Source organism: Mycteria americana, chromosome 1 (genome assembly GCF_035582795.1).
Source record: "Mycteria americana isolate JAX WOST 10 ecotype Jacksonville Zoo and Gardens chromosome 1, USCA_MyAme_1.0, whole genome shotgun sequence".
NCBI classification, from domain to species: Eukaryota; Metazoa; Chordata; class Aves; order Ciconiiformes; family Ciconiidae; genus Mycteria; species Mycteria americana.
In genome coordinates, this window is record NC_134365.1 from 102,856,804 (window position 1) to 102,881,083 (window position 24,280).

The window sequence follows — 24,280 nt, forward strand, 5'->3', positions numbered from 1 at the left end:
AATAGCACGAAAAGTAAGAAGAGGCTGAAGTTTCTCAACATGTTATGCCTTTACAGGCAATGCTCCAGTTAATAGTTCAGTACAGTAAATCTGATTCATGCATTTGATCAGCTGCCAGACACAAACACACTCTGTATACAAAACAAGAAGATGCATTGGCTCTCGGTCTTTTTTTGTGAGTCACAGTATATACCTCCTCTCACCTGAAACCTCACTGCCTTAAAGACATATTCACTTATTAATCTGCAAAAAATCCCTGTTAGCCAACAAACTCTTAAGAAAGCTCCTCCCAATTCCCAGCTTTTGAAAAGCTTAAGGATTAGTTAAACATTACTTAAACATGCTATATGAAAAATATTGCTATATTTGAAAATACTATATTTGAAACACCTTTGTGAATATTCTAAAATATTGAAACTATCAAATTATGGTTTATAATGAGAAATATTTGGATTTTTTTTGTAGCTGTATGAATTTTGTTGCAGCATGGGCTGGACTTCGTTTTTCTCAAAAATACTGGGAAAATTTGCTTCTAGCCTCATTATGAAAGTCAACTGATTTTCTGGTTAGGAATGGCTGTAGTCTTCATTGCAGAGTTTTGTCATGGGTGGGGAAAATTCAGCTTAATCTGACAGGGTTTTCCGTTGGTTTTTGGTTTTTTTTTAATAAGAAAAATGAAGTAGCATAGATCTCCTCTGGTCTTGTGGAACTGTGGAAGCTCTACTGCCCATTTCAGAAGGACTTTCTAGCACTAAATTTTTCTGCACCCTAATTTTAAATTACCTAATGTTCCTTTTCTTGCTATTGTCAGAAAAAAAAAGTGACCTTTCCGTTCACATTTTTATGCTTATCTTGAGGCTACACAATACTTACTCTTTTTTGGCCAGACATAAAATTTACAGACAGCCTTAATGAGATCTGTTTGTATTTAAGAAAATCTGACCTGTTTCAACCATACATCTTTGAGTTCTGCAATTTGTTGACATGTAATTTGTCACGGGCTTGGGTGACGTCCAGGGAGAGAGATTAGGACTGAAACATATAGGCTGTGTCAGAACTTTGCTCCATGCCCTCTTGCAGTGAAAGTGCATTTCAGATGCACAGCACACCTGCTTTTGACCATACATCCATCCGTGCACATGCACAAATAGAGGTGTGATGGTCCTTTCTGTATCCCTGTGCCATCACAATGACATCATGAGGACCTTTCTGCTAATTCTGCATTTTTCACCATTGTATTTATTGAGGTCCGTCTGATGCTGCATGAATGTGGGGTTCCCAGCATCTGAAGGGATGTAAGATTTACTCCCTGTCTGTATTCCTCTTTTTATTCTGTCTTATTAAAATGGCTATTTTATTATGCCATTTGTTGTCAGGCCTTTCTTACTGAGACGTGGGAAGACCCCTGCACTGTCTCTCTCCCTCTCATCCCCCATCCTTCAGTGCAGAACAGAAGCCAAATTTAAGGCTAAGTTTTTGGGAAAGGAGTGGGCTTTTTTCCTCCCTTCCATCCTCCTCACCAGAGTAAGAAATCCGCAGTTAGCATTCAAAGCTATCTGAAGTCGATTAGCCTTGAAAATATTGTTGTGCTAAAAAGCTTTACCCTGCACGTAGCAATCCAAAACAGCTGCTGACATGCATGTGGACAATTACTTACATTTCCTTCTGTCTTAACCCACTATTTCAAAACTTTTGGGGTTTTACTTCAGGAGTTTCTGTGCAATACTTTAAAGCTGACTATTTACCAGATAATTTCCTCTGTTCTTAACAAGAAGGCTTGGATTAGTGGCAGCATAGAGCTTCCTACATATCATAGCATTATGCTAATTAAGTTTTACAGCCTGGTCATCTAATAGACTTGAAGACCATGATGCAGTTGTTACCTAAGTGCTTCATTAAAGTCCTCAAAAGGCTTTACAAAAGCTAGGTAAGCATTAAATGATCTACTTTCGTAACATTTTTCCAAGTAATTTAGAAACATTTATACCACAACTATGGTACTGTATCTCAGGAAAGCAACAATTTTCTGGGGCCCAAATGATATGATATTTGATATTTAGGAAGATTTATGATAATGCCATTCCAATATGTCTCATGTTAGGCAGCTACAAATCATTGGTCACTTTGAACATCTGAATTTAAGTTATTTCATTAAGCCTAATATAAAAAGAGCCTGCAAATTAATCTCTTTTTGGATGCCAAAATTGAATGTTTTAAGAATAATATTTTTAAATATAGATTATTATACTTAAAAGAATTAAAATAATTGCATGGTTCATTCATTTTAAAGACCTTTAAATCATTCCAGTCCTGAATCTAATTTCAAACTTGCAAGCATTATTAAAGTGATTTGAAGTGTTTAATGGAATACATATGGGATGGCAATGTTGCCAACTCCCCCAGGGCTAAGCTGAAAACAAATGGGGTTTTGCAATTTGTGCCAGTAAGAACAGTACTTCCTCCTAATAACTGAAAACAAGACAAGTTTCAGCGGACCTTTATTATTTTTGTTAAAGCATTTCTGAAACTCATGATGAGCTTCTAAAACAAATCTCTGTTATTCTGCTACCACGTTTCCCTGTCTGTATTTATTTAAAACACACCTACATTCATTCAATCATCTTAAGAACTTTAAATGAAATGGCATAAGCTAAAGAACAAGAAGCAGCTAGACCAGCCTTTAAGAGGTTGTCTATGCACATCCATGTTCACAAGGTTCACAAAAACCAGCCTATTATTTTTTTATTCAGTTTTATCAAAAACTATCCTGCAGCTAGAATATTAATCATACATTTTCAAATAAAAGTCTGTTTATTTTCAATTGTTAATTCATCTTTAATCTCTGTAATTAGAAGGGATGAGTATTTGATAAGAAACCCTTCAGCCCTAAAACATTGCTAAGTTTAAGACTGATGACCACCTCTACTAAGTTTTTGTTCATGTTTCTGCTTTGAGTTTTCTTGTTCAGTGATCATAATGTATACATTTTGCATATGTGTATATTTCCACCTTCCTGTCACTACTTCAAAGTATCTGTGATCACAGCTGTAAATGAAATAATAGAAAATAACTGTCTGAAATCTGTTGATCTATTGATCAATACTTATAACTACCTGATATTGTTTGTGAACAGAGAACAGAGAAGGACTTGTGGGTGATGTGATGGTTGGAGGCTGTCTTGGGCATAGCAATCACAAAATGATAGAGTTTTTGAGTCTTGGAGAAGCAAGGAGGGGAGTCCACAGAACTGCTTACCTTGGACTTCCGGAGGGCAGACTTTGGCCTGTTTAGGAGCCTGGTTGACAGAGTCCCTTGGGAGACAGTCCTGCAGGGCAAAGGAGTCCAGGAAGGCTGGGCGTTCTTCAAGAAGGAAATCTTAAAGCCACAAGAGCAGACAGTTCCCATGCGCAGAAAGACGAGCTGGCGAGGAAGAAGACTGGCCTGGCTGGACAGAGAGCTTTGGCTGGAATTCAGGAAAAAAAGGAGAGTTTATGACCTTTGGAAGAAGGGGCAGGCAACTCAGTAGGACTACAAAGATGTCGTGAGGTTATGCAGAGAGAAAATGAGAAGGGCCAAAGCCCAACTAGAACTTAATCTGGCTACTGCTGTAAAAGACAATAAAAAATGTTTGTATAAATGAATTAGCAACAAAAGGAGGGCTAAGGAGAATCTCCATCCTTTGTTGGATGCAGGGGGAAACATAGTGGCAAAGGATGAAGAAAAGGCTGAGGTACTTAATGCCTTCTGTGCCTCAGTCTTTAATAGCAAGACCAGTTGTTCTCCAGGCACCCAGCCCCCTGAGCTGGAAGACAGGGACAGGCAGCAGAATGAAGCCCCTTAATCCGAGGGGAAATGGTTAACAACCTGCTATACCACTTAGACACACACAAGATGGGATGGGATCCACCCGAGGGTAGAGGGAGCTGGCAGAAGTGCTCACCAAGCCACTTGCAATCCTTTACCAGCAGTCCTGGCTAACTGGGGAGGTCCCGGTTGACTGGAAGTTAGCAAGTGTGACGCCCATCTACAAGAAGGGCAGGAAGGAGGATTCAGGCAACTACAAGCCTGTCAGTCTGGCCTTAGTGACAGGGAAGGTTATGGAGCAGATCATCTTGAGTGCCATCACACAGCACCTACAGGACAAGGTGATCAGGCCCAGTCAGCATGGGTTTATGAAAGGCAGGTCCTGCTTGACCAACCTGATCTCCTTCTATGACAAGATGACTGGCTTAGTGGATGAGGGAAGGGCTGTGGATGTTGTCTATCTAGACTTTAGTAAAGCCTTTGACACGGTTTCCCACAGCATTCTCCTGGAGAAACTGGCTGCTCATGGCTTGGATGGGCATACACTTCTCTGGATAAAAAAACTGTCTGGATGGGTGGGCCCGAAGAGTGGTGGTGAATGGAGTTTACTCCAGTGGGTGGCTGGTCACAAGTGGTGTTCCCCAGGGCTCTGTGTTGGGGCCAGTTCTGTTTAATATCTTTATCAATGACCTGGACAAGGGGATGGAGTGCACCCTCAGTAAGTTTGCAGATGACACCAAATTGTGCAGGAGTGTTGATCTGCCTGAGGGTAGGAAGGCTCTGCAGAGGGACCTGGACAGGCTGGATTGATGGGCCAAGGCCGACTATATGAGGTTCAACAAGGCTAAGTTCTCGGTCCCACACTTGGCTCACAACAACCCCATGCAACGCTACAGGCTTGGGGAAGAGTGGCTGGAAAGCTGCCTGGCAGAAAAGGACCTGGGAATGTCGGTTGATACCTGGCTGACTATGAGCCAGCAGTGTGCCCAGGTGGCCAAGAAGGCCAATAGCATCCTGGCTTGTATCAAAAATAGTGTGGCCAGCAGGACTAGGCAAGAGATTGTCCCCCTGTACTTGGCACTGGTGAGGCCGCACCTTGAATACTGTGTTCAGTTTTGGGCCCCCCACTACAAGAGAGACATTGAGGTGCTGGAGCGTGTCCAGAGAAGGGCAAGGAAGCTGGTGAAGGGTCTAGAGCACAAGTCTGATGAGGAGCGGCTGAGGGAACTGGGGTTGTTTAGTCTGGAGAAAAGGAGGCTCAAGGGGAGACCTTATCGCTCTCTACAACAACCTGAAAGGAGGTTGCAGCCAGGTGGGTGTTGGTCTCTTCTCCCCAGTAACAAGCGATAGGACAAGAGGAAATGGCCTCAAGTTGCACCTGGGGAAGTTTAGATTGGATATTAGGAAAAATTTCTTCACAAAAAGGGTTGTCAAGCACTTAACAGGCTGCCCAGGGAAGTGGTTGAGTCACCATCCCTGGAGGTATTTAAAAGATGTCTAGATGTGGTCCTTAGGGACATGATTTAGTGGTGGACTTGGCAGTGCTAGGTTAACGGTTGGACTTGATGATCTTAAAGGTCTTTTCCAAACTAAATGATTCTATGTTCTGTGATTCTATGATATTATTGACCATCACTGAGGTAGAATTTCCTAACAGAGGCAGGCAAGCCCTTGTTGCCACTCTAACACAGGCACCACCCTGGAACACCTGCTGCAACCCACACTGTGCTATATGCAGGAAGACGCACAGCTGCAGTAGCACCTGTGGCCACCCATCCTTTCATCCCATGCAATAAATTCCTTGAGTAGATATTTAGTCTTGCTATAGTTACAGATCAGGGCTGCTTGCCAAATTATTCCTTGCTGCAAGTAAGAAAGCAGGGAAAAGAGGCAGGAAAGAGCTTGAACCAGGCAAGAAGAGAACTTAACACTTGTCCTGTTCTTCTCAGTTAGAGTAGCTAACTAGGAATATAAGTGGGGATGGGGAGAGATAACAGGCTGCCTGATTACGTCCATCCATCCCATCCTCATTGTTCCTTCTGGGAGACCATGGACTGGTGGAGGGAATGGTTCTACATCAAACCTCATTTTCTGGTCTGCTTTTGCAACTACCTGTACTATTGCAAAGATGGCAGATGATACAGTGACATGTATCTCTACCCCATTTGCATAGGGCCAGAGGTCCACACTTCATGTCTTCAATAGTTCTTAGTAAAATAGAACAGGTCTCCGTTTTCTTTCTCAGTCTGTCCCTGAATTGGATTGTCACTCCACCTACCAGCTGTGTATCTAAAATGGGTCACTTTGTGCAACGTCCAGATTTTTAGCCTGAAAAGTTATAAGAAATGGAAAGATCTGGGTTATCAAAAGAGCTTTAGACAAACCCAATAGCATTAGTTTCCTTTCTTAATATTTCTTATATGCTTTAGCATAAAAGGATTAGGCTTAACTTTATGTTTGAAAGAGCACTATTTTATGTAACTAATTAATAAAACCTGATTTTTTCCCCCTCACCCCCAAATCATTATAACACACCTAGAATCTGAACATTTACCTGTAATTACAAAAATCACAGACTACGCAGCATTGTAAAATAAATTGCTTCTAATCCTAACCCAATATGTAACCTAGACTTATCTTCATTCTTGACATGTTTCATGTGGGTGTGAATTACTTCTCACTATTTTACTTGCGGCCTTCAATTTAATATAACAGTAACATCCAGGAACCATCCCTAGTATTTATCTTACTCTGGATTGTAGATAATCTCCTGCAACTTTATTAGAAGGTATAGTATTTTAATTTTTCTGAAAAAACAGTTTATTGTTGTCAGAAAGTGGCTGAAAATTAGTTTCTAATCTATCTTCTCTCCAGCAGCACGCCAGAGTTGGCTGGGATTTAAAACTTAACTCTTTTATTATTGTTCTAATATTTTTTTGCCTTTTATTACAGCTTTCAAATGGGATTTGGGTGATGCCAAAGCATTATAAAACTTCTCTAGGAAAGTTATAACTGAAAGAAAGCATTTTGAAACAAAGCTGATGGAGTGTAGTTTGCTGTTCAGTTTTGTACTTCCTAATGAGAAAAACAACTGCACTCCTGCTATAAGCGGATAAGAGACAGCCTCTGCTGCCTCATCCCTTTCTGACAACAAACAGAACCCAGGGGATGCAGAGCTTAAATAGGAGTCATATTATAACTGTTTTAAGTGCTTTTGAGACCATTAGTATTAGTGCTTTAGCTGTACTGCTTATTTTGCTTTCAGAGTTGAGAACTCTGTGATGGCTAGAGTTTGAAAAGTGTACAAGCTAAGTAGATTAATTGGCTAATTTATGTTTTTCGGCTAAAAGTAGGACTACGTCTTTGTTAGCAAACAGACACTGGCTACCACATGGCTACTATTACAAAAGAAATTGTTCAGGTAATTGACAGTTTTCAGTTTCTTGAGGACTTCTTGAGGACTAGGTCTCTGAGTATTGAGTCTACCTGATACAAATATTAACTTGACAAAAGAGTTATATTCTGTCAAAGGCTCGAAGATTTATTTATTTTTTCCCCTCTTCTCCTCTCCCTGTCATTTTTAGCTGTTCCTGGTCTTTGGAGGCTGCTTGTTTGTTTCAAAACTTCTTTGCTCTGGGCTCGCCTCTGTGTGAGCTGCCCATTGCTGGCCCTCTATGAAGGTGTTGGCAAGTGAAAGTTCAGCGACTCTTTCTTCTGTGATTTTGCCATTCTGCAACAAAAACAACTGGAATCTAGGCAGAAGACATTCCCAGGACTCCTCATCTCTATCGTACAGTTTGGCCCTTAAAGATGCCTCCCAAGGTTTTTCTTAACATCAATAATGTAATGCGTAAATGACCAAAAATTCAAGCACAGCTAATTCTATAATCCAGATTTATTTACTGTGACTACTGTCCTAACCTAGGAAAACCTGCTTTCTTCTACTGGATTCTGTCTTGTTCTCACAACATTTCTTTAGTTTCTTTTGGAAACACCTCTTTACAACATTATCCAACGAGGCTACACCATCTTTTTGTACCAAGCATTTCCAGTTTTCTGAAATATTTGTTCATGTTACTTTATACCTTATAAAGTTATTTAATCAGTCTTGCCCTGCTCCATATGCTTATATCAGGCAATTCATCTACTTAACACATTTCACAAGGTTGCCTTGAAAATATTAACTTCGAATTTACTTTCAGTTTATCCATCTGGTTTTTACTACAACAGAACTCTAGTCATGTATTATTAGAAAGCTGTTACTTAGTAATGGGAACTAAAGAGTTTGTTAACTTTTTACTATTTGAAAATGTAAAAAGTTACTTTTTTGTTATAGACTTAAAACAACTGAATTACTTGTTAAATTGGTCCCAGTCTTCCAAGACAGTTCATTACTATTAGTAACATACTACAGGTGGATTGCTAACTCCTTATGATGAAGTTATAGTGAAATGTTTAATCAAGCTGTGCCTCACAGCACTATGGCTTCCTACTGATGCAGATCTGTTACCTTTATTAACTCTGCAGAATCTGTGGCAGCAAACCTCTCCTTCCTTGCCTTCTGCACATCTTCAGCTCTGTAGAGAAGGAACATGTCAATAATCAATTTAAAACAGCTCATGGAACTACAAGTTCTTCACCACAGAAATGAAGTATCTGTGGTTTGGAAAGCTGTATGCTTTTACGAAAATCCAGTCTGATGAACACTGCTGGCAAAATGTTTCTGTAAGTTTCCTTTGAGTGAGCCACGGCCTATATAAAGCACACTGGTTATGAATTATTAATGCAATAAGCCAGAAGGCTTAAGAAAAAAAGCCCTGCGCTCCCGCTCTAGGAGAAGGAAAAAGGTAGTGTGGGAAGGCTTCATTTACATAAATCATTATTCAGCACTAGTGCATTTTTTTCACTCATTTTGCTGTAGTAAGAGTTTGTATTCTGAGCCTAGGAGTACTGTGTGATGCTTGTGAGCATGCAGAAGGGGTAAATGACTGGGGAAGACATAGCCTAGGGAAAGTGGTTGCCCTGAGCAAACTCTTAGGTAGGGAAATCAAAGCCAGTAAGCAGATCATCTGATGGGCTTCTTGCAGGGGTTCTGTTTTGCTCAGAGATGCCAAACTCTCCACGAAGCAGACGTTGCAGGACAAGATCAGCAGTGGCAGCTTTGAATAGAAGCCAGTAGCAAAGATTCAACTGAACCTGAGCAGGGAGAAAGACCAAACCCAGCTGTGAGATGATCCTGACTACTTGAACTTCTGGAAGGGGATTTAAGAAAGTAATGGTGAGAATCTCATGAATGAGGTGCTGTATTTCAGAAAGCCAAACAATTCGTAATTGGAGCAACGTAGCACCAGCCATATCTCTGCCAAATGCTTTGAATTATAGTTATCTTCATTCAAATAAAAATAAGACTTTTTTTCCACTAACATAAAATTAGTTGCAGCTACCCATTCGCAAGAAGTACTGAGAGACTGCAAGCGGTGAGGGAGAGGCTTGTAAGGGCAAGCAGAGGAATCAAAACCTAGATTTCAAAAAATGTATTAACTTTCTGACTTGAAAATGGAGCTGCAGTTGCATCTTTATCTCAGACTATGTCTTCCCAGCTCTGTTGCTGAATGCAATCCAGCATACTGCCATCAACATCTAGAAAAGATGCATGTTAACCTGCATTTCTTCATGCAGTTCTATACATACTACAGTGAGAAGACATTACTACAGTTCATTTTGCCAGGTGTTAGTTAAATATTGGTAGACCTTAAATCCTCTTACTTCTTGCCTATGACAAAACTCACAGCTAGAAAACAAAACTACTAGCTTTCAAAGAAAAGTTGTGGTCTGTAAAATAGTCTAGGCATGAGATAATCTGGATTCCTCTCTATTTCTTATGGAAAGGAATGCAGATTCGGATTCTGTTCAGGGAGGGTAATTGCAGGGGGACACTGGGTATGGACACTCATGCTTCACGCCTGGAGCTGGGGCAGCACCACTCCCTTTTGCAGCAAAGACCATGGCTATGACTGGCCAGTCAGTGAAGGCAGGCTTTGTTTAGGCCACAACCATGTAGTGACTCGAACCAAAGTTATTTATCCTAGTTTTCACTTGTTTTCAATGCCCTGGAGTTTTTGGTGACTTCTGGCTGTCAGTGATTTCTTCTTTGCTAAGCAACTCCTGGGTGCTCCCAAAATTGTGCTTTGTGCTGACTGCATATTTTGTCAGACTCAGAAATGACATTCATTTCATGTATAAATCTCAATCTTTCCTAATGCTTAAATACAAGCATGGCATTGCCTGCTCTGTGGCAAAGATTACTTTACAGTTTTTCAGGATTTTTTTTTTTAGAAAGCCAACATTACTTTGCATGAAATACAGCAGATGCATTTTAAAACTTTCCAGTTGTTTCCAACAGTTGTTTCTGTTTCCAGTATGTAAATCTGAGTATTTGCAGAATTCATTATACTTCCCTACAGGTTCTGCAAATATTAAAGTAGCATTATTCAATTATGTAAAGCAGCAGGAAAGCTTTTCTTCTTTGTGTCTTGATATACATAATAGCATAAGTCAATATTCATGCAAATATTAATTGAAAAATTAATACCATTTTATTATTGTTGTCAGAAATAATAAATATAAAACCCTGAGTAAGTGTATAGGCAACACTCCAGTTTTCTCACTTCATAAGATTATTTTCAGTATTTATTTACGCTCCAACCAGTCATAGGTCAAAATTAACTGTGCATCTGTATTTAAAAGTTGGGCTAAAAGTTTACTTTTGGTTTCCTCTCATCCCAGGAAGAAACTACAGCGGGCTCCTCTTCATATGCATAACTCCGTTTGTATTTTAAAGTACCTCTCCTTCCCAAGAGCTGCCCCAGTTGCTCTTAGGATAGATGCCCTAACTGCCGTTAAAATACATAGACTGTATCAAAGATATTTCCTAGAGGCTTGAGGTTTTCTCCTTTTTGATAATTATCTTTCAAATTAACATGTTCATATCATTCAGACTCTTGCCCAATTTGGATTTAGTTAAAGTGAATATAAATACACACATAAATCTGAGAACACCAAGGGAACACTGCAGATAAAATTTGGGCTCTTGAAGTCTAAACTAACTAAGCTCTAACTCATTAAAATTAGTTTTAGCTATTTAAGTTTAGAGAAGTAGTAAATAATTAATAGACATATCCACAGCTCTCTCCATACTGATTTTAAACACATGCGTTCTATTTAATCCTCAAATTATAAAACGTAAGCTAGGGATTGGTGACTCTTAACTAGGGAGCTGAGGGCTTGCCTTGCTATTACCCAAATAGAATTTAACTGACCTGTGTGATGTTTCTGATTTTCATTATTAAAAGCAGACTCAAGGCCAAGGAATGAGGTGAAAGTTACACCTTGGAAGAGAGGGTTAAATGGTGACATCTTGCTTTTTAATATAGATGTTAATGTTTACCCTTCCATCTTTTTTATAACAGAATTCATAAGCGCTATAAAAAACCATAAATGAGTGTCATGGTTTAAACCCAGTCAGCAACTAAGCACCACCCAGCTGCTCGCTCACCTTCCCCCGCCCCAGTGGGATGGGGGAGAGAATCGGAAAAAAAGTAAAACACATGGGTTGAGATAAAGACAGTTTAATAGGACAGGAGAGGAAGGAGAAAATAATAATAACAATAACAATAATGAAAAAAGAATGTACAAAACAAGTGATGCACAGTGCAATTTCTCACCACCCACTGACCAATGCCCAACCAGTCCCCGAGCAGCGATCGCTACCCCCTGGCCAACTGCTCCCAGTTTCTATAGTGAGCATGACGTCATATGGTATGGAATATCCCTTTGGCCAGTTTGGGTCAGCTGCCCGGGCTGTGCTCCCTCCCAGCTTCTTGTGGACCTGGCAGAGCATGGGAAGCTGAAAAGTCCTTTACTAGTATAAGCACTGCTCAGCAACAACTAAACCATCAGTGTGTTATCACATTAGTCTCATACTAAATCCAAAACACAGCACTATACAAGCTACTAGGAAGAAAATTAACTCTATCCCAGCTGAAACCAGGACAATGGATAAAAGTACGCTTATTTCATATTGCTGCAATCTTGTGGTTACAACAAAGGATTATTCAGAAGACAGATCCTGAAAAAAAAAACCCAACATTAAATATAGCAGTGTGCATATGCGTGCTCTTTTTCTCTTTCTTTCCCTTGATTTTTGCTGCATGTGTATAATGCTAATTTTGCCTGGTATCTTGGTAATTTCAAACTGCAGCATGACAGATACAACTGTAATACTACTCATAATAACAGCTAAAATACATGGGGGTTAATATTTTACAGAAAATGCATTTAGATATTGTAAAAACTTTCATGCTACATAAAAGAACACAACTGGCCAAGTAACAGCTGCTTGTGATAGGTCATACAGACTGAATAACATAAGGAATGATATACTCATTGGGCATGGTGAGATTAGGGAGATTTTCCTTAAGATCCAATGCTGAGGTGCTGTGTGCTCTTGGAAAGGTCTTTTCAGTACAGGTCTCTGCTTCTTTTCCCACCTTCTTGATCATCCTTTCTGTATAAAACTTATTCTCTAGTTGGAACATTTGTTTGCATGCAATGGTAGAGCACTCGGTACTATTGTCTGATCACTAAGAACCAGAGAATATTATTTTAGTACCATGTTTTGGGGGCTTTTTTCCATAGTTATTGCACTGAAAATGATGAAAATCCTCCAGGGCACTAGAAACTGGTGTTGATGATTGCTAAGTGATATTACTTCCCCTCTGAAGGTCACCCACAGTATAAGCAGGATGTTATAGGACACAGCATGGTTAAGAAGATGTCTTTCAGAAAAGATTGAAATCCAATGTTCCTAAAGACATTAAATTTACAGTTATTGTTGGACAAAGGAGGACCATCCAGAGACTAAAACTGAGTAATTTCCCCTGTCTGAATCCCTTCTCCATCATCATCTGGATAAGCAGGTAACGGTTTCTGCAGTAAATGTGTTACACGGTGTCATGACTCCTTAATCAGTTTGTGACTGCTGTGGAGCCACCTTTCAGAATTATATCCTATTGCTTAAAGTAGGTCTGTGACAACAGCACACAGGAGCAATGCTAAGGGACAAAACTGTGACACGTCTGTGTTGAATGACGTACAGGAGGGAGAAGGGAAACTTTCTCCTCTTCATCCCATTCACACAACCCCACTCAGACCCCACTGTACACCCAGGTGGCCTGGGTATTACATGTGATCTCAATTCAGTGCTCTGCAGCCTGTGGAAGCACCACACACAGCAGACACTTCATGCCCTGGAACCCTCCGTAGACACAGGGCGGTGTGCAGGCACTCTGCAGATGTCTCAGGGCTTGGGGAGTTCCAATGGAACCCAGCCAAGTCTTCTCCTCATCTGCCTTCATGATATCTGTGCCCCTCGTTAGGTGTGAGTAGGAGGACCTTGGCAGAAGAAATCCTTTGTTTTTCCTGTCTTTGACATGGGACAAGATTACAAAGAAGGCATCTCTCCAGAGTTTGCAGAGGTCTGTAATAATGGACTTCTATATTGTTGTGAAGCTCTATGCTCAATAAACTAAACATTATTCAGGACTCATCTTTGGCTTGCCTAACTCCAGTTAAGTTCTAAAAGCTAAAAATCACACAGGCACTTTTAACTGAGATGCAAAGCTTACAATACAGTTTAGTCCAAGGCAGTGAATGCTTCACTACTGAGGTTGCATAAACTCCCGGAAGCTGTTATTCATTAATGGATATAAGGAAACTCACCCCCTGTAATTAACATGTCTCAACGAAGACTGTATTCTTCATCACCATGGACTGTGAGAGAACATCGCATAAAAGGAAATGTCAGCTCTTTGTGACTCAGAACTAATTAATATTTCCACAGCCTTTTATATATCACTGAATTAAAATAGGAATTTTATCTTTCTTGATAGTACCTTAGGAGGAAAATAAACTAAATAAGAAATCCACATTGCTTTATTAATTGGTCAGTGAAACTGTTAAACTTTCTTTCACTGCATAATAAAATGGCAGTACCTAAATCGGGGATTTGCCTCTTTTTATTCACTTCTTTCAATAAAATTAAGAAAAACAGTCTCATGTAGATTTCCTTAATCTCATTTTAGGTTCTCATTCTTTATGATGACTAAATTACAATTCTGTCACAAATTTCTTTTATAATATGATTAATCCAGCCCCCAATAATAGCAATGCTTAGCAACTGCATTTGGGTTCAGGTCAGAGACATGAACTGGGCAGGTTCACTTCAGCTGTCTCCTGAGCTTGAATAAAGCTCAGCTCAGCTTCACTGGGCATCTGCACTGTCAAACAACTTAGCTCCTTGGTTCACTGCTGTGTCCTGTCCCCTTGACCTTCCACACAGTATTTAGGTTCAGTCCTAGCTTCTCGTTTGGTTCCAAACAAACAGATCCCTCTAGAATGAAATTTGCAAATGTTTTCTGGGAATTAGTTAAGAGGTTGAATGAGGAGCATGTTTTTTAATGGGAAAGCTAAAGAAAACAAAATTCTAGATAGTCTTCTGATGCCAGCAACAACCCTGCACATGGCCTCATGCCATGTCGCTAAGCATAAATTGCTCTGCAAGAGTCTGATATAGCCTTCACATTATTCCAGTTGTTTTACATTGAAAAGTCACAAAACAAAGTATTTTAGGGTACAAGGGCCTTGCAGAAGTCCCAGAAAAGCTTGGTCCAGGCATCCTGCAGGAGGAATGCAGCTGCAGTTCACTAAGAAGGACTAGCTGTGAGCAATGTGAACACAAGCCACGGTACTACCTGACCTGGAGATAGGAGAAGAGTGGGTAGACATCAGATATAAATGGTTGTTTATATTAATTATTTTTTTATATTATTATTTATATTGATTTTATAGATTTATTTTATATGTATATTATTTATAAATATCTATATTTATTATTTATATAAATTTACTCATTAGTTCCAGTAAGCTAACTTGTGGAGGAAGGTAAGCTCACTTTTTGGTTGAGAGCTGCTTTTCACATGTCCCAGGATAAGAGGATGTTGCTCTATAATATTCTCTCCTAAATCAGGGACAACTTTCTGCAGTAAATCAATGCACTAAGAGAACCAAAAAGCCCAAATAAAGGATGTTTCCAAGGAGAAGGCCAATCCCTCATACACTTTCTTATTCAAGGGTACAATGAATATTCGACTGAAGTTTACAGGAAAGTTTAATGGGCTGCAGTTTCCAGAAGGGGTTAATAGAGTGCTAAGGAAGCATATTCTGGTATGGAAAAGGGACCTTAGCTTCATAGGAAAAACAAGGTGATATGCATTTCAAAAAAATGTTTTGAGTTTGGTGTCTGAACTTCTGGAAGCAGACAGAAAATGAAAACAGGTCAAAAGACAGCAAAAGGTGAAAGAACATACCTGTTGTGAGGATTGAGCAGGTAATCACCTTGTGACAGTGTGCTTCCCCCGCTCCCGACCTTTTTCTCCTGCAACCCTGCTTAGGTGATAATCACCAGTGGTGATTGTGATGGATGCATCTGGTCACCATCGGCTCAAAGTGGATTCAGGAGACAGATAACAACACAATAGCCTAGGGCTGGGCTATTAGCCCAACAATAGCCTGTGTTGGGCTATTGTGTTATGCCTAGGGCTATTGTGTTGTGCACCCACCCAAGAAACTAAAACCTGTGGTCGGCATGCAAATATGACTATGGGTCAATCATCTTACCCCCCATAAACAGTGAGCAGCCCAAGAGCCCTTTGAGCTCTCCTGCACGGCAGCGGGCTGCACGCCAGCATCTCCCCTTGAGCAGGGACGGCTCTCAAGGTTACTCCTCAAGGTTGAGAGATTCCTTGCCGCAACAGATCCTCGGTAAGTGACTAATAGCATGCTAAACTTTGAAACCTTAGCTAAGTGATATAAAGGATTGATTGCGCACATATAATCCTTCAGATATAAACCGTTGGGACTAGGACTGGATCTAGCCGCACCTAGACTCCTCTCTGAGAAGGAGTTTAGAAAGCAAGGGGATCCTTTCCGAACCTCATGACTCAACGGGAGGGTCTCCCTGACAGTTTTGTCTGACCCTGTCCTCTATGCAGTAAATAATCAAGTGTGCCTCGCCATCGAATCTTGTTAAAACACTGTGGCATTGAACTTTGTTAACTCCCTATTCTGTATCAATAAACTATATTTTTACTTCTCTCTAACGAGTGAAGTGCACCCTCACTCCATCCACGACAAATTGGCGTAGTCGGCAGGATGGCAAGTAGTATCACAGATTATTTACGGAGGCATGGAGTGAATCCGAGTCCCACATTCCCAGCAGAATGGACTCATGACAACTGGCATAATTGGGAAGCCATTGAAGAATACCTAAAAGTAACTAGAGGCCGCACAAAGGATGGAAAAGGGAAAGGAGTTATCTGCAAGATGCTAAATGCCTGTTTAGAAGCTGCACATCAGGAAAGAGAGAACAGAAATAAAAAGGAGCAGGACCTAGAGAAAGAAATAGAAGGTAGAAAGGCAATTGAGTTGTTACTATCTTTAAAAATTGAACAACTGCAGAAACAGTTACAGGAGAAAAAGGAGAAAAGACAAAAGTTGGGAGAAAAAGTCGAGATGATGCTTATACGGGCTCCCCGCCCCCCCGCCATCGTACAGATTAGGAAACTAATAGTATCCCCTGAAGATTGGGATGGAGACATCTAGGGTGATCCTGATGACAGTGAGCCAGAAGACAATGACCCTTTGTTCCCCACAAATCCTCCTGAGTATGAAGCCAGACCCATTGTTAAAACAGAAAGAACTGTGGGTCTTCGGGGTGGTCATCCGCGACATACTACGCGAACCATCCCCTGGGATCCGTTGCAACTGACAAATTTGCAAGAGAGATATAGCAGAAAACGCGGTGAAACTGAAACGGAATACTTGTGGCGAGTATGCCTCAGTGGCGGTGACCGAATAATGTTGAGTGAGGACGAAGCAAGTGGCTATTGGGGTCCGGGAGTTTTCTTAAATTTAGGACCTGACCCGAGAAATACACCTCATTCTATCACCAGCCGAGTAGCTTATTGGGCTGGAGGAATAGACAGCATGGAGCGAGGTGAACCCTCCGTAATTCCCATTAAATCTTTAAGTGAGCTCTCTACAGCCGTCACAAAAGCCGTCTGTATACAAGCCATGCACAAACGAGGGTCCCATGATGTCCCACTGTCTGCTACAGTAGATTTTGCAATGTTAAAACCACTGATTAGAGGAGCCCCGGCAATTCTTAAATCCCATTTAGTTGCAAAACAAGATGAGATCAAGAAAGACACAGAACACAATGAAGGACTAGGTGACAAGCTCAAAATGCCCACAAGCAGCTCCCTACCTGGGCAGATTTGATGCACGGCATTGTGAACTACAGCCCTGAGATGGGCTGGGACGATGCACCAGCTGAAAAACAAAACCTGAAGCCCCGGGGAGGAGATCACAAAGTAAGACCCATAAAACGGGGAACAGAAACTAGATCGAAGGGAAACAAATTTAAAAACCCCCAAACAGAATCTCGAGAACAAAGGAATGAATTGTGGAGGAATGCATTAGCTTTAGGCATTCCCAGAGCTGCGATTCAAGGTCAACCTACTGGCATTATTTTAAGTCTAATTGAAGCATTCCAGAAACAAGATAACAGTGAAAGGAAGGACCATATTTCAACTCCTCCTGCACCAGACCCCAGAAGGGGAGATAACCCCTTCCTCCCCCTTAGGGAGGAACTGCAGGACATGAAGTCAAAAGACAAGTAGTGTCCGGAAGGCAATTGGGCCTGCCTGTCCAGAAAGTGGAGGCTTATCAGTGGATAAATGATAACGGCCCATACATTTTAATTCCAATTGGTCCTCAAGGACAATTGGTAAAGTTTTTAATAGATACGGGAGCACAAATTTCACTATTAACACAACAAGATGCCGAGAAGCTGGGCGTACGACCCAGACGGCAAAGAGTTAAAATTACCGGCGTGAATGGAGTGAGTGTTCAGTGCCAAACTGCCAAGGTCAATTTATGGCTCCCGGGTGAGAAGCGCATGTCAAGTACTCGCTTTGCAATTAAAGATCACCATGAAAATATTTTAGGTTTCGATGTTTTAAACGGATGAACCTGGCGCCTGCCGAACGGCAGCGTGTGGTCCTTCGGCTCGAACATCGATCCCAACCCCAGCAGAAACCGGGAGGCTGCAGTGCGGGCACTGCGCGCAGCCCCTGCGCTCCCCGAGTCAAAGATCACTAACGTACCGCAATATCCCATTTCTGCTGCGGCACGAAATGGAATTTCTGAAGTCATAGCTGATTTGGAGAAGCGACAAATTATCTCCAGAACGCACTCCCCGTATAACTCACCTGTCTGGCCCGTCCGCAAACCAGACGGGAGGTGGCGTTTAGCAGTCGATTATCGGCGCCTGAACGCCAATACAGCCCCGCTCACAGCTGCTGTGCCAAACATTGCCAACTTAACAGCTACTTTGCAAGCAGCTGCACACCCATGGATGGCAGCGCTAGATGTAAAGGATATGTTCTTTATGGTTCCCTTAAAGGAGGAAGATAAAGAGAAGTTTGCTTTCACTTGGGAGGGAATACAATACACCTTTAACAGACTCCCACAGGGGTATAAACATTCACCCACAATTGCTCATGCTGCGCTTGCTGAACTTTTACAGACAGTCTCACTCCCCCAAGAAGTGAAACTGTACCAATATATAGAGGATATTCTGATTGGAGGAACTTCCCCTGAAAAGGTTGGGGAAGCAGCAGCAGCAGTATGGCAAGCACTAAATAAAGCAGAAATTGAGATTCCACCCGGAAAATGTCAGGGACCAAGCAAAGAAGTAAAATTTTTAGGTACTTGGTGGATAGCAGGCAGTGCAGTGATTCCTCCAGATACCTTAAGAAAAATTGAAGAGCTGCAAATGCCCCAATCAAGGAAGGAGTTACAACAATTAATGGGAATTTTAGGATATTGGAGGAAACATGTGCCTGGATTTTCTATCATTTCCCATCCCTTATACTCACTCTTGCGGAAAGGCAAACCCTGGGAGTGGAAATTAGAACATAAAGAGGCAGTCAAAACTCTAACTGAAGAGTTAAAAACATATCAGTCACTGGGACTAGTACACCCCCGCAACCCTATTATAGCCGAATGGGGTTTCGCCGAACATGCTACTTACTGTAACCTGTTCCAAACTGGCCCGATGGGCCAAAAAGACCTTTATTGTTTAGCTCAACCGCATTTAAAGAAACAGAGCGATGATACTCTGAATGGGAAAAGGGACTTTTGTCTTTAGTCCGAGCAGTTAAACAAGTTGAGAAAATACATCAGGGACAACCTGTGCAAACTAGAGGACCATTTAATTTACTAGAAACAATCCTAAAGTGGACTGCTCCCCCAGAAGGAGTTGCACAAAAACCCACTGTCTGAAAATGGTATGCCTACCTAACAGGAGTTGCAGACAATATGCAACTAACTGAAGGACACACTAAGGTTTCCAAATTGCAGATGCCCATAAACACAGACCCTTTAGAGTTACAACAACCCTTTAAACCTTCACCCATTTTGGATGCACCACCCCTCACTGAGGGTAGACCAACAGAAAACATTTGGTTTACAGATGCTTCAACAAAAAGGGTAAACGGTAAATGGCAATATAAGGCTGTTGCATTAGACATTACCACCGGCAAACAAGTAGTAGAAGAAGGTGAAGGCAGTGCACAAGTAGGAGAAATAAGAGCAGTTGTTTTGGCAGCACAGAATGGAGCAAAAATCATATATGTAGACTCTTATGCTGTGTGGGCCGGTGCCACACAGTGGCTCTGTCAATGGGAAACCTTGAATTGGGAGGTAAATAGATCCCCAGTTTGGAGAAACAAAGATTGGCAATTATTGCTAGATATAGCCAGGAAAACACCTTTCAAGATGGGATGGGTAAAAGCTCATGCTCAAGATAATCAACCAGCCACAAAGTGGAATCAAAAGGTAGATGAGCTAACTAAAATTAGGAAAATCACCTTAAATCCTGAGTGGTATCGATTGGGAGAATGGTTACATCAAAGTCTAGGCCACACAGGTAAAGAAGCACTTTACTTTGCTGCACAGAGTAAAGGCTGGCCTATAAATAGAAAAACTTGTGAAACTATTCTTACAGAATGTCCTCAGTGTAGATTGAAATTACAAGCAGATCATCCTGCTAAAGCACCACCTTTACATGTCAATGAAGGGAAAACTTTATGGTCTACACGGCAAATTGATCATATCGGACCATTCAAATCCTCTGCAGGATATCGATACATCCTTACAGGAGTGGAAGTAGTCTCTGGCTTGCTTATGGCGACTAAATGTCGGAAAGCCGATGGGCGAAATACAGTGTGAGGGCTATCAGTTTGGTTCTCAAAACTACCTACTCCTGATGTTATCCAGAGTGATAATGGCTCACACTTTTCGTGTAAGGAAGTGCAAGATTGGGCAAAACAAGAGGGAATTAGATGGGTATTCCACACCCCATGCTACCCTCAATCAAATGGGATGGTAGAAAGAGCTAATGGCTTGTTGAAAAGGAATCTCAAACCACAGGAAGCTCAATGGGATACGAGACTTCCCGAAGTACTCCATCAATTAAATAATCGATATGGGCCTACTGGAAGCCCTGTAAGCCAAGCATTCTTTGTAAAAACTGAGCTTAGCGCTCCACCTACTAGGAAAAGAGAATATCCAATGACATTACAGCCAGGACAGCCTGTGATGGTCAATTTACCATCCATTGGTACTGTGCCTATGACTTTAACTAAACCTCGTGGCCCACTTGCCTGGGAAGCTACTGATAGCAGTGGTGCAAAACACAGAATTAGTTCATGACGGATTTTTCCTTCTTCTTAATGGAGTAACCTGTTCGGACTGTCCTCACCGAAACAAATCTCTGTTTTCTCTTACAGCACCTCACAGGATGGCAGATGGAAATGCTGTGTTCATGTTACTATTCCAAACCCTAACAACGCTGCTCTTCTTAGCCTGTGGTCAAAGAACCATAGAATGGCCATGGTCCCAAGCTCGTGTTAAGTACACTGGAAGTATGGGAATACACTCTAGTAAGGGAGATTTAAAGCTTTCCACTGTGGTCATGCACGGAACTGAAATATACTTAGAAAACGAATGGAGCTGGGATAAAGATGAAGCTGATGATAAAGTTCCCCAACTCCGAGGAACAGCAGGGAAAGAAATTAAAATAGGATGCCGGATGATCAATGGGTCTACCCATGAGAAGGCATCTCAGATTTCTGTGTACAACATTACATCAAAGCCAATAGCCAAAGATACGAAACTTTGCGCCTTTGAAAGACTGGACTGTTGGTACAATTTTACCTTAGTACAACCTGTTTTTGTAGTCTGCCTCTGGGCCCACCATAGCGTGGGATTATCCTTTAAATTTAAAATAGACATTATTGAGCCTAGCACAACATCCACCCTGACTGCAAAGGATGAGAAAATTCTATCCCCACAGATTTCTGAGGTTGGACCGTATGTGATCAAAAATACAGGCCAACAACAAGTGTTATTTAATCCATCATGGTCTCTTAAACGAGTAGAACTACTGATGCAAATTAATATGTCTGCAATCAAACCGACCTGTTCACCATTCCTAGGTACGTCCTATGCAGGATGGTTAGCATGGTTACATGGGCGAACCCTCACCTCTCCAAGACGAACAAGGAGAGATGTGACTGGTATCATAGGGACAGGATTGGAAGTCTTAAATAGTATCGATGCTGAAGTACTCATAAACAAACTGAGTGCAACAACAAGTGATTTAAACAAATTAGAACACCCATTACGGTCTTCTCTATTAGCATTGGGAACTAACCAATGGCTCTTATCTGATATATTACCTCAGTGGAAAAGAATTAATGAAAGAGACCACCAACTGATTGTGGATGCACCTGGTGTAGCCCAAACCAATGTTTCTCTAGCTCTTAGTTGTATCCAAGCTCAACTGTGGATGCAATCTATGGTAGCAGCAATTATAAGACAAGGTGAAGAGGGCACCTTACCCACTGAAATTCGAAAGGTAATTTGGGATAGTGCAACTAAATTTGAGAAAGAATTCCAGTCCTGGTGGTATTTAGTCAATTTCACTTATGATCCCATTAGCAATAAGGCCACAGCTTTTGTCTTAGCAATACGCAATGCTTCAGTATATACCATATACCCAATCATGGCGTTGGGATTAAATCACAATGGAACTGTACTCTATCCATTAGAACATAGAGTATGGGCCCACCGAAATGGAAACAAATGGCAAACTGTTGATGTTAATGCATGTGTTGTACGGGAACAACAAGGATTTATTTGTGAGAGTAACACCCTCACAGCCCAAGACATCTGTCTTGACACTGAACAAAATCTTTGTCATTTTGAAATACGACCTGATAAAGCCCCTGAAACTGTACTTGTGTATATTGGAAAAGGATGTGTTTGTATGAGAACTCTTTGTGATTTTATATATGTAGATAACGTTACTGTAGATACAAGCAATCGCTCAAATATTTGTGTTTGTAACTTTACTAAAATTGTGGGATGTGACTTCAATTATTCAGCTCCTGTTACGTCTTATCAACTGTTACAATCTAACTATACACTGAGTCGAGATTTATTGCCTACCCCCATCGGAATGAATCTTACATTGGTGAGGAAACTACTACAACACAATGACCTGTGTCAACTGCTAGAACGCATCCGAAACAATGGACACAAAACTCTGATCACCGTTCATCATGATGCAGAAGAGATACACCATGTCTTGGAAAGAGTGAAGAAGGATGGAGAACACCATTGGTGGGAAACTCTTCTTGGATGGTCACCAACAGCAACGGGAGTGTTTAATCTTATGCTTCACCCAGTTGTCATTTTACTAACTCTAACATTAGTGTGTCTATTGCTTATAATTATATTGTATATAAAGGTTTGGCAAATGATAAAACAAATAACCCAACTTCAACCACCCAAAACATACAAATTAACGCATAACAAATAGCAGTGCTTCACTGTCTACTTACCATGGACCTATAAGCGCACAAACTATCAATATACTATTTATGGTACAGAGGCAAGAGGTGACCGTTCCACCACTCTGTGAAGGTAAGATGAATTGACTATAGTCACGGGGTGGAGTGTGGCGGTGTGCTCCCCCCCCGCCCTGCTCCCGGCACAAGCAGTAACCATCAGTGGGAGTCACCCTGATAGCTGTGTCCAGCTTATGCTGGACCTTGAGGACGAATGGCAACAAAGTAGCCAAGGGCTGCCTGAAGCAGGGATCTAAACCTCTTGCTGATATGCAAATATGACCATAAGTCAATCATCTCACTCCTGAAATAGTGGACAGCCCAGGGCCCTCTGAGCTCTCCTGCACGGCAGCGGGCTGCACGCCAGGATCTCCCCTTGAGCAGGGACGCCTCTCAAGGTTACTCCTCGAGGCTGAGAGATTCCTTGCCGCAACAGATCCTCGGTAAGTGACTAATAGCATGCTAAACTTTGAAACCTTAGCTAAGTGATATAAAGGATTGATTGCGCACACATATAATCCTTTAGACATAAACCGTTGACCAAGTCTGGGACTAGGACTGGATCTAGCCGCACCTAGACTCCTCTGAGAAGGAGTTTAGAAAGCAAGGGGATCCTTTCCGAACCTCATGACTCAACGGGAGGGTCTCCCTGACAGTTTTGTCTGACCCTGTCCTCTATGCAGTGAATAATCAAGTGTGCCTCGCCATCGAATCTTGTTAAAACACTGTGGCATTGAACTTTGTTAACTCCCTATTCTGTATCAATAAACTATATTTTTACTTCTCTCTAACGAGTGAAGTGCACCCTCACTCCATCCGCGACAGAGCCAAAAGTGGTTTAGCTGAACAGGACTGAGGAGGATCAAGAGACTTGTGGAAAATTAAGCTTTGAGTGACATAGTGATGGATATATCAGGGGAAAGTTTGTATATTTTTATAGGAGGAAACTACTGCATTAAGGAAAAAGCTAAACATAGACATGTGGCAACTAATGCTAGATTCAAAAGGAAGGAACAGCCAATAGTTTATTGATAGGTGTGTTTCCAAGAGTTGGATAGACTTGAACAACACTAATAAGGAAAGCAGTATGAGATACCTGACAGTAAGTTATCAGAAACTTTTATAAACTTGTCAGTTTTTCCTATTTTTATCTAATGGCAGGCCTACACACAAAGTAGGAACTGACACAGTACAGCCCTGAAGATTAGTGAGACAGTGCACTACAGTGGGGTGGAGGGGCAATGGTTTTAGACGTAAGAAGTCTAGTTTCAGTTCTTCTCTCTACTATGCTTCCTATGTGAAATCCAGCAAACCTTTCTGCCAGGTTTTACAATACGGTTCTTCCCTATTTCTGTGATCCTTTCTGTAGTCGTCTTAGA

At 41.3% G+C, this 24,280-nt stretch overlaps 1 protein-coding gene across 1 annotated transcript; it reads left to right on the top strand.

Annotated features, from left to right (window-relative positions):
• Nucleotides 1-20,788: 20,788 nt before the first annotated feature.
• Nucleotides 20,789-22,906, top strand: LOC142405889 (uncharacterized). The gene is made up of 2 exons (XM_075494059.1): nt 20,789-20,858; nt 21,228-22,906. Exons 1-2 carry the CDS (start codon nt 20,789-20,791, stop codon nt 22,871-22,873), a joined length of 1,716 nt encoding a protein of 571 aa, XP_075350174.1. The 3' UTR covers nt 22,874-22,906.
• The last annotated feature ends 1,374 nt before the right edge of the window (nt 22,907-24,280 follow it).